This window comes from Cibotium barometz, chromosome 3, assembly GCF_041138505.1.
Source record: "Cibotium barometz isolate CiBa-2024 chromosome 3, ASM4113850v1, whole genome shotgun sequence".
Taxonomy (NCBI): Eukaryota; Viridiplantae; Streptophyta; class Polypodiopsida; order Cyatheales; family Cibotiaceae; genus Cibotium; species Cibotium barometz.
In genome coordinates this window covers 60,176,331-60,188,054 of record NC_141048.1, presented here as the reverse complement: position 1 = coordinate 60,188,054, position 11,724 = coordinate 60,176,331, and the positions used below count along the sequence as shown (strand labels likewise).

Genomic DNA, 11,724 nt, shown 5'->3' with positions numbered 1-11,724 from the left:
CGAGAGAGAGAGAGAGAGAGAGAGAGAGAGAGAGAGAGAGAGAGAGGAAAAACCAAATGAGACTAATGGGATTATATTTCATAAAATGTCTTATATACAAGAGCTCTTAGTTTACAATGGCGAGCTTTACAATTAGGGAGCCAAAACTAGTCTTTGTAGCTCTGTGTACAACTCTTTCCTATGTGACTGGCATTACACAAGCCGTAACCTCAATCATCCCATGTTTCTTTTATCATTAAGCGCTTTGCGCAGTTACAATGAGTATAGCCACGCTTGGAAAATAATGTTAACTGGAGTGGTTAACATTGATGTTGGTACGACCGTGGCATCTGGAATGCTGAATGGTATGGTCGTATAGCAAGTTTGCTACGGCCATGGCAACGCTAAATTTCTGAATGGTCCGGCTGTGGCAAAGGGGGAGGTGAATGGTACAGCCGTGGCAACTGTGGTACAACCGTGGTGGCAAATAGATTTTTTTTTTAAGAGCACCATGAGGATAGGTTGTGTACCCTTGGGCTATGCTACCAGCATCCCATTGCAGGTTTTGTATTGCGGGTTTTGTACTGACTGCGTGCCCAATTCACCAAATGGAGTAGTCGATTCCAATTAGGTGAAGGCAATGGTGGGACTTCCTAGGGGAGTTCAGAAGCTGGTGACAAGGGAGTACCTGAGATAGGAGCGGTTAATGGTTGATTGGGAGTACTCCGATGTAGCCTGGTAATAATGGGTGGAGGAGTTACCGATGTCGAGGGTATATTATTGTTGGTAATAGCTATCAACTACTGAATGGGGGTCAGAGTGTCGTTGTGAAGCTTTTGTTTCCCTTTTTCCTAGGCAGTCTTTGTGGCAGAGGCCACTTTAGGTTTCCATTGAAGGGTGGGTAACTGCGGAGTGACACGAGTTGGGAGTTGGTGTCATGGTGACTTGGGGACCCAAATGTGGCAATTTCCCTCCATAGAAATGTTGGGCTTGTAGTAGAGGTTTTGGGATCCACTTGAACTTGTGGTTGAGGAATTGGTTTCCTGCAAGGGGGACGAGGAGCTTCGGGTGCTGGTATATGAAGATAAGAGTTGGATCATCGAGGGACCCACAAAATAGAAGTGCCCTCATAATAGCCTTGCTCGGTTAGGAGCCTTTTAGGTACCCATTTTTGAGAAGGTGTGCCCTGTGTGCTTTTGTTACCTGGCGTGTGAAGTGTTAGTGTGGTTAGTTTTCTTTGGTTGGTTAGCAGCTTGTGTAGTTTTTGAGATGTGGGATTGGGCTGCTACTACTGAGTGCGGTGGTGGAGAGGATGGGAGAGGCAGTGGGGTGTTCTAAGTGATGAGCGGCCTCTTTTTGAATGGGATGGATTGGTGGGGATTTGAGGATGGAATGATGATGGGGCATGGAGGAGGGACTTCTTGGCATGAGGAAGCAGTGGACTCTTCATCTGTCTCATGTGAGGACAGTGACTTGGCCGGAGGACAGTGACTTGGCCGGAGGCCTTGGCCGGAGGCCAGTGTAAGGTAGTTGTCCCTTACATCCCAATCGATGTTGCACCTATTGTGTCCCATCCAACCCTGTTGATTGATTCATATAGGAATTTTACAGTCGATCACGCATCAACTTTACGGGTAGCCCAAGCTTCAACCCATTTGGTACAATAGTCCATGGCAGTGATTATATATCTAGCTTAAGTGTATCTGGCTGCGGTACTAGTGGGCGCAATGAAATCAATGCCGCACTTTTTAAATTGTTGCAGGGACACGAGAGGGTTTCGGGGCAAGTGATCCTTAAAGTGGGGGATTGCCGCTCGTTGGCATTCATCGCACCGCTTTAACAAATCTGCTGCATTTGCCATTAAGGTGGGCCACCATAACCCGACTATGAGGACTTTCCATGCAGTGATATCTGCTACAAAGTGCCCCCCAGCGCAAGCAAAGTGAGCTTGTTCTAGAAGGAAGACATATTCGTCTTCGCGACGACGAACACAGCGTCCGAGAATCTTTTCTTTCCCTTGCCTGTAGAGTTGGCCTGCGACGATGAGTTGGTAGGGGGCTGCCTATTTAATTAGGTGACGGGCAAGGTGCTTGTTTAGGAGAGGTTCCACCGGTAAGCCGTTGGCTAGAAAGTGTGCTACACCTCGTCCCACCTGGAATTAAGCACAATTCGAATAGGGCGGCGTCTGGTAGATCATCATCCACTCCCAAGGCCGGATCGCCGTTTGGGGATTCTTGACATGTGGTCTACCAAGACATGCTGGGAGCCTTTCCTCATTGTGACAATGAAGTCAAACTCAAGCAAGATCAGCAGCCACTTGGTGATCCTTCCTGTTGTACACAGAGCTTCTTTACCAGGTATAGAAGAGTTTGATGGTCTACAAAGAGAATGAATTTGGTCGCCAGAAGATAATGGCAAAACTTCTAAACAGTGTAAACCATGGCTAACCCTTCTCTTTCCATCGTGGTATAATTTCTCTTAGCCTCGTTGAGTTGGCGGTTGGCAAAGCTAATGGGAAAATCCATCTTGTGCTCTCCGATTCAGCGAGCACACATCCACAACAAAAGCGGAGACATCTATGTGGAGATAAAAGATAATGTCCCAATTGGGGGACCTGAGAATAGGAGCACTAGCCAAGGCTTTCTTGAGAGTGGTATAAGCCTATTTGCATTCTTTCGTCCATTCGAAAAGGATCAAGAGTTCGTAAAGAGGTCGAGCTATGTCAGCATACATAAAAATGAACCGCCGATAATAGCCAACATGTCCCATGAAATGCTGGACTCCCTTAAAGTTGGTGGGTGACAGCTCAAGGATGAGCCGCATCTTGCTATCATCTGTGGGAGATTCCCTATCTCGAGACGATGTGACCTAGGATAACTCCATGTCTAACCCAAAATTTACATTTGAGTGGGTTCAATGAAATGTGATATAGCCTGCATCGTTCTAACACCTTACATAAACAGTCAAGGTGTGCCTTCCATAAGGAGTTGACACAAAGGTCATCCATAAAGACCTCAAGGAATTTCCAAATATATTCCTGATAGGCAATGCACATTAATTGTTGGAAGGTGTTGAAGGCATTGGTCAGCCCGAAGGGCATGACACAATATGTGTAAGTGCCACATTTTGAGGCGAAGGTTATTTTGTCCTGATACTTGGGGTCGATCAACACCTGGTTGTAAAACCAGAGAATCCATTAAGGAAGCTGTAGGCTTCCTTTCTTGTAACTCATTTTTTGAGCACATGTTCGGTGAAGGGTACGGGATAATGATCTTGTATTGTGAAGGCATTGACCTTTTTGAGTTTCACGCATACTCTTACCTTCCCATTCTTTTTGGGCGTGATGCCACATGCATGCCATAGGAACCTTGGTAGAGTAAGGAGACGGGAGAGGAGAGGAGAAGCTAGATCATCACCATCCCTACAAGCATACACAACAATCAAGCATGCAAGCAATAACAAAGCAAGCATGCATCCACGAGAGAGAGAGAGAGAGAGAGAGAGAGAGAGAGAGAGAGGCAAAACTCAAATGAGACTAATGGGATTGTCCCTTTTCATATTTCATAAAATGTCTTATATACAAGAGCTCTTAGTTTACCCCCTCTCCCTCCCCCACCCCTTCATCTCGCATTCTTTTCTAATCACTACCCCTCCTTCTCTTCTTTTTGGATTCATTTCAATTGTCTACCTCATTAAGCCTCTTCATGTGTTCTAATTATGTTTTTGGTTTGTCCATGTACGTGTGTGACCGTGTCTGTGACCTTGCTGGATTTGGAAACACCTCTGATGCTAACTCTAAGTTTCCTCCATGCACCTTGCCTTCTTCATATCAGAAAAGTGGCTTATCGGTTTGGAATCATAAATTTGCCATAGTTTTTTTAAAATATTTTTAGGAGCACGAGGGTCTTGTGATCCAAAGGGGATATATGGGGTGGCTTGCCCTTGGTAAGCATTGATATCATGTTTGATGATGTGGAGATAAAGGTCCAAGTTGTCTTGAGAGTGAGACCCACCTCTGAGGAGTCTCGGCATCATCTTTATGGCTTGTTTTAATATGACTTATGTATGTCCATCTTCCCTTTGTATTGGAATAAGTGGTTGTTGTGGTGGTCTCATGTGGGAAAACTTGGCATGTGGTGTAGATATAGGATTGAGAATGTTCAACCCCTATTGCATCATGTGGTGTAGATATAGGATTGAGAATGTACAACCCCTATTGCTATGGCTTTCACCAAGAAAGGTGAAACATTTTAAGTCCTAGAGTACTTGTATATGGATTGAAAGGGTCTTTTTGTGTGGGCAAGTATGGCCAGAAAGGGCTTAGGCAACATGGAAAAGTATGGTATCTTTGTAACTATGGCTAGGGGTTAGGAGGGGAAGTGTGAAAAGATTGTCAATGGTTGCTTTTTTATGTAAATACTCCCGTTTGAATGGAAAAAATACACAATTTTTTGTCCCTAAATGCAACTCACTTTTGTTCACTTTGTTTGTTCATTTCAAGTTACCCATAGCCATATCAAAAGTGTAAGTACAATCTCTCTCATGTCTAAAGAGGATACAATTCTCCAATTCCATTTTAAAGTATAAGTGATGGAAATTTACCAAGTTTTGCTAATGGAAGTGAAAATAATGGAAAGCATTGTTGAAATTCAAATAGCGAACAAGCTAAAGAAATTCATGACAGATCAAGGAGGAAATTTTGCTTTTATGGATTTTTGGCTTGCTGTAAAGAATGAGGCATGAAACATCAACTCATCATCACTTATATTTGTAACAAAGTGGTATTGCAAAGCACATGAGATCTTCTAGTATCATATTTATTTACAAGAGATCTTTGAGATTTAGAGCTTTGTAGCGTATGCTTATGTCAAAACGGTAAGGTGTATGGTCAATGACAGAGATCTTAAATTCTTTTTGGGCTAGGATAATTAATAGAGTTAACTATTTTCTTATTTGGAATGCAACAAAATGTTATAAAAGAAATTGAAACCTTCAACTACACACTTGAACTTTTTGAAACGTGAATGCTTTGTACATGTTTCACATAAATAAGAAGTGGAAGAATCTCATCAATTACACTCTTATGTCAAATGTACTTGAGATTTAGGAGTCCACAAGCATGAGAGAACCGAATTGGATGGCATCCATGCGAGTAGAAAACAACTCCATCTTCAAAACCACACTTGAGTCAAGGACTTAGAACTTGATGTGTCTCAAAATAACAATCAATTATCCAAGTGGAATAAGCAACTTTTTTATGGACCAAAACCTCCAGCCATCAAGTATGTGCCTCAGCATGTTAGCAAGTCTATACAATTAGGAGCGAAGAATCTTGTAAACTACACTCTTATGTCAAATGTACTTGAGATTTAGGAGTCCATAGCATGGGGATCCAAGTCTACTAGTATTTTGCAAATATACTAGGCATAGCTAGTTGCTACAGGTTTTTTACAAGTTTTGAAGGATTTTACTGAATGGCTTTTCTTGCCACATTCAAATTGACTACGATATGCATCATAATAGCTTTGGCGCTGCATGGACATGAATGTTTACTTAAAGGTAAGTTCTTTTATAGTGATCATGCCCCAACGATAATCATGTATGCTTGGAGCCTATGTATCAAGTACTTGCATTGGGACCACGGTGAGTGGGTGTGGAGGAATGCTACCAACCCAATAAAAAGCATGCTTTCTTCAATTATACTGTGTGAAACACCAAGCATCTTGTTCTAGGACACAGTCCCTACTCTTAGACCTCATTGAGAGGCTCATGGTATCACACCTAACATTTAGAGGAATTTTTGGAAGAAGTGGCACTCTTACAAGAGGGACACAAATATCCTCCTTTATTTGGCAATCTCTTCTTGGTAGTCTTGCCACCAACTAGTGTGGACATTGATTGTTGGTGTTTACCATTGCTTATGGGAATGCAACGCAACACATAGGATTTGGCCTATGATAGCACATCTCCTTGTAAGAATGAGGAAGGATGAGTTCGAGAAAACACAAAATTTGGACTATGATAGCACATATCTATAAGGATGAGGAAGGATGCTTACATTTCTCTTGGTGCTATCATTTGGTTGACATAGTTGGGCCCACAACTAAGGTCTAACGAGGGCAACATCATAAATCTACTCATTATGATCAATCAAGGAATTACTCAACAATGCCGTCTTCAAGACATGCGTCGTATCCCAAGCACAAATGTTGGGAGATTATTGCCAATACTATATCCTAGCACATTTGGAAGGCTAGATGCACTAAAGCCACCGAGAGCAATTTTGTTTTAAGTGTCCCAATGCATTTGCAAGATTTGGAATAATATCATTCACGCCCTCATGGCCACTTGGGCCAAAATCTAGGGATATTTGAAGGCTACGGAGAGAGCACTGAAAATTTATGAGTGGAACTATGGCATCTTTTTCACTCCCACTCATATGGGATATAAGATACCGAACTGGTTGAGATTTCCACCTTGTTTGGTTTGAAATCTCCCTCTTATATTTTTTCATACTAATATAAGTTTCTTTTATGAGAAAAAAAAAGTGCTTTCCTTAATAGAAACATAGAGGAGTTACCTGTGGAGAAACCACCAAGGTGCATGGTTCCAAATTATATGAGAGCCAAAGAATTACAAAAACCTTAATAAGGAGGGTGTGGAAGCCTCTTGATGTGTTGAGAAAAGGGAGCTATGACAATCAACTTCAAGTCTCTAGACTCCATAAAGCATGTACAAAAAATCTATACTTCAAACATTATAGTATCAATTGTCCATTGGGCATGGTTAAAAGACAATTTTAGACTTTGGATATAGGCAAGGAAAACAAGCTTTAATGCTAACATGAAGGGATGGTTAAATGGTGAGGGGATGGTTTCGAATAAATAGCATTATCAGATAACAGTTCAAAAAGAAAGTTGATAGGTTTTAATGCAGCAAAAAAGGGAGCAATACATCAAGGAGTGCAAAAGAAGTAGGTCACTCTAAAGACCATAAGGTCAAGGTGTCTCTCACTGCAGCCCTGTCCTGCCTGCTGTCTACCTTGCCAGTCAGGTAATGGCACAACCTGGAAACGTATTGTCACACTACCACAGCTCCCATATTCCGAAGAGGGGGCGTGCTCCCCATGTCTGCGAATTTTGCATGTTTTTAAGCTCATACTCTCTGTATTTAAGACTCTTTTCACAAAGTGATTACATGTTTTGCAAATATGGAATGCAATACAAAGAAGAGTATTTTGGGAGGGTGATGAATAATTTTTCGGTAGGACAAACAACCCCTATTATACTTGAGAAATCTTGTATATTCAAAACAAAATACGTTTGCCTTCCACAAGGCTATGTTCTTAGGAGGGTTTCTTTTTCTAGTTTTTGTACTAAGGTGGGACCAATTTACGGACAGCCCGTCTTCGTCGATGCAAGCTAACTAAAGCTCAATGCAATATTTGTAAAAATACACCTCAATTTTTCACTTACACCATAGCTCAGAACTCATAGCTTCAGATTCGCACCTGCAAGACAAACAAACAGCCCGCCTTTCGATGCAAGCAAACTAAAGCCCAATCCAATATTTGTAAAAATACACCTCAATGTTTCACTTACACCATAGCTCAGAACTCATAGCTTCAAATTCGCACCTGCAAAGACAAATAGAACATACCATTAGAATCAAAACGTCATCACTTTTGCAAACAGAAAAATCTAGGTCAGTTGGAAAGCTCACATTCACCTTACCGCAATAAACAAACTGGTTGAAGTCAAGTGTTATTCTGCCTTCCTTTCGTGTATCAAAAGCTCCAAAAAGATTTCTAAAAATCCAAAAGATAAAAGACGTCAGCATGAGCTAGGTGTGCTTTCAATCCTCATAATCTATGGCTGCAGGCCAAACTCCACATACATCCCTCTCAACAAAATCTCTACTCTCTCTCTCTCTCTCTCTCTCTCTCTGTGTGCGCGCGCGCGCGCGCGCAAAGGATCAACCGTCATTCGGTTGGACCTACTAGGGCTCTACACAAGCCAGACATGGGTGTCCCAAACAGAACTCACCACGAAACCTCGGTTTTACACACGCAACTTTCAGAGAACGGATTCATTGAGAGCCTAACAAATTCCTACCATGTGGATAGCAATTGGCCACTTGAGGGTATCTTCTCACCATCTTAAGATTGAGTCTGAGTTGGATTATGGTGGCCATGTGTTCTGAAAGATGCATGGGAGAATGCCAAGAAATGTGATGTCTGTCAACGGCTAGGTCAGCCTACAGCAGCAGACAGAATTCCGCACAATCCAATCTTACAATAGAACCTTGTCAAAAAATGGGGTCTTGACTTTGTCCGACAAGCAAATCCAGAAGCTCAAAGAACAGGCAACCGGTACATCTTAGTTGCAACAGTTTATTGCACAAAGTAGGTAAAAGCTTGAAGGATAATACAGCAATATCACGACGTTCGATTGAGTTGGTGAGTGACCAAGGAGGACACTCTCTAAATGATGTGATTGGAAGCTTAACAGAACAGCATATGATCATGCCCATCCTAGTATGAGTTCTGAGGGAGATTCCATTGCTCTTCCAAGACAAGATTCGGCCCCCTCTCACAGGTCAATAGCATATCAGAGATGTTTGGGCATGTATTTACTAGAGCTTCGTCATCATAGAAAGGCCATGCTTGGGCGGCACTCCAAGTGACAGATCCAGCGAGACCCTTCTCAAACCTCTAAGTTTTTTTGGTGCATAATCATCCACTTCAGAGGCTGCCATCCAAACACATGATCCCCTGGAGCCACACACTCGGGGGGTCACCAAAGAGGGCTAGATACATTTCGAAGGCCAGACATGCACAACCTTCTACCCGTCAACCGCAGATCCGATACATTCTTCGACGACATGAAGAGCTCCCATTTCAGCCGAGAGATATTGCTACAGCCCTCCGATCTGCGTTGGACGAAGATGGCATCATTAGCGGAGCCTTGCTACACCATCTCCTATTCACCCCACATACTGACATATTGTGTCAACCATCCTGCTCTCTCAGCACTATTATCTAGTCTCTTTTCAGTTTTTTACCAGGACCAGTATTCGCATGGACTCATTGTACCACTTTTTGGTCTCCTAGACCCTTCAGTCGTTAATACAAATCTCTCTCTCACATACACATCATCATCAAATTCCCTGATGCCACCAGCAGACAGGCTTTCCTAGACAAACGGGCTGCCTTCAAGGGCACACAAGACTACATGGGGAATGATCTCGCCCCAGTGCAAGTGGCACACTAGCGTCAGGCGATGGTGACAGTTCATGAGGCCCGTCGAGCAGGTAAGTGGGATCTCTACAAAGATGATGGGGTCATTATCACTGAGCGTGGTCCCAAATAGAGACACGGTCTCCATGAGACCAAACACCTAAGGTTAGCAATATGGAACTGCAATGGCAGCCCATAGTTGCATTCCGTACCCGTACTCGTCCGATGTGTACCTTCAGTACTTTCCGTACTACTCCATACGTACCGTACCTCGTACGGATAAGGTCTGCGTACCAAATATGAGGTTCAATGTACAACACTTATTTGGCCCGTTTTTTAATTATTTTAGTCAATGGTCATTGCTCAGGAGTTATAGATTAGTTTTCATTTAGCATTACCATTTTCTTTCATGCTATTTTTGTATGGATGCTAGATATTCCTTATATATATATATAGTAAAAAACGTGAGCGTACTTAAAGTACTTATCTTGATGTGTACTTTATGTACTCGTACCTTACACGTACCATACCGCATCGTAGTACTCAACCACCATGTGGCACCCTATGGTTGAATGCATGAGGTTTGAGCAAGATTCTCACATGCAGGATGTCATTTTCTATACGGAGACTTATCAGAGCCCTGAGGGGTTCACCATACATAACCGGGTATGAGTGGAAGGAGTCAGCTTTCCGAGGCGAGACCCATACATCAGGACGAGTACATGGCTCAAGAGGGGTAGCTGTCATTTTTAGATCCCATTCCGAAAAATTCTCAGCATCGTCCAGAAGGATGAGAATGCACGGTATCTTTGGGTGCGGCTACAACTTAGCAATGACAAAAGTCATCCATATTGCTGTGTTATTTTGCACCGCACCACTCCCCATACACCGCACAACATGGGGCCAATCACCATACTTACCTTTATATGGGGATATCACGGAGTTCTCACAGTTGGGGGACGTCCTCCTACTCGGGGACTTCAATGCCTTGACGGGGAGTCAACAGGTCCCACTACTAGATCTGGACCCACCCTATCAGACTATAGGAGCTAGACGTCACTGACATGCAGCTGCAAAGATCATCACATGACCGTGAGGAGGTCACGGTGCATGGGAGATATTTCTTAAAGAGCTGGGAGCTGCCACATGATTTTGTTATCTATTATAACAGGATGTTCAACGGCCCTCCTCCAATGCCCTCACACCTCCTTTCCTCACTCCAAATGTACTAGCACCATGGACTATCTTATGGGATCTCCGGCTTTGGCACACCTCCTCCCCGACTTCTCCATCCCGCCACCCCGCTATGAAGCTAACCATGCCTACCTCTCTTTCACTCTTACCTGCACACCACCCGTCCCTCCACCACCACCCCCCATCTCACATTACACCTAGGTCCGTTTTAATCACGAGCTTTACCCTATTTACTCCAACCACATCTACTGCCAACTCCAGGATGTGGAACCTACTATCCCTCTACCCACCCTAACATCACAACTCACCACCATACTCAACACATCTACCAACAAGTCTTTCATAAGCACGCGGTGGTCTGCTAAGCCACCTTGCAGTTCCATGCCCATAACTGTTAGTATGATGACGATTGCCGAGCCACACGCTCCCATCTTAAGGATGAGGTACAAATTGCAGTTCCATGCCCCAGAACTGTTAGTATGATGACGATTGCCGAGCCACACGCTCCCATCTTAAGGATGAGGTACGAATTGGGCAAATCACAAAGTGCCAAGCGCAATCGATTTCTCAACGCCTCAACAATGCAAGAAACAAGAGTTCTACACTCAAAAAAAGGATGAGTTTACTGACTTTTCTTAGGGCCGAACTACAAAGCCCACCTACACTTATCACCTGCCCGGACACATGGCACTTCTATGCACGCTCCCTGTATCACATCCCCCATCATCCACCTCTACCTTCTTCACAAAGGGCATGATCCTCAAGGCCATTCATAGACTAAGTAATGGCCGAACACAAGATCACAAGGGACTCACTGCCGAGTACATCTCACATGCCGATGAGACCCTGGTGTCCCTACTAGCCTACATATTCAAAAGAAGCCTTTCTAAAGGATTTCCACCCTCTTGGTCCGCTAACACCATCACCCCCATCCTCAAAGCCGGAGATCCACTTGATCCTAATAATTACACGATGATCATGATTGACCACACATTGGCCAAACTCTATGGATCAGTGCTAGAGGTGGAGCTCAATTCATTTGCACAGAGACAGGGATGCAAAGCCTCAAGATAGGCAGGCTTTCGGAGGAGCTACTCTACCCTTGACCACATCTTCACCCTCCATGCCATCATTGAGAAGGGTAGAGCATGGCATCAAGGATTTACTACTACTTTGTGGATTTTCACAAAGCTTTTGATATTGTACCCCGAGCCCACCTCCTACACTGTCTATAGGATACAAGAGTCCCATCTGACATGGTTTGGAGCATCATAGCCCTGTATGAGCCTCTCATCGGACGAGTGAGAGCCCCA

The 11,724-nt window shown here is 43.6% G+C and overlaps 1 protein-coding gene across 9 annotated transcripts in view; it reads right to left on the bottom strand.

Moving 5' to 3' along the window:
- Positions 1-6,828: 6,828 nt before the first annotated feature.
- LOC147640339 (uncharacterized) overlaps positions 6,829-11,724 on the bottom strand; it is a 53,260-nt gene continuing 48,364 nt past the window's right edge. The window contains exons 9-12 of one of the 9 annotated variants that reach the window (XR_015262847.1): positions 7,708-7,786; positions 7,581-7,615; positions 7,455-7,489; positions 6,829-7,109 (exon numbers count right to left, since the gene is read on the bottom strand). Coding sequence is in view for 6 of the 9 variants with exons in the window: in XM_086779478.1 (XP_086635604.1) it covers positions 7,470-7,489; positions 7,713-7,786 (94 nt within the window). In the remaining 3 variants the exon portion in view is untranslated. The other 8 variants (XR_015262845.1, XR_015262842.1, XM_086779478.1 and 5 more) reach the window with 8 other exon arrangements.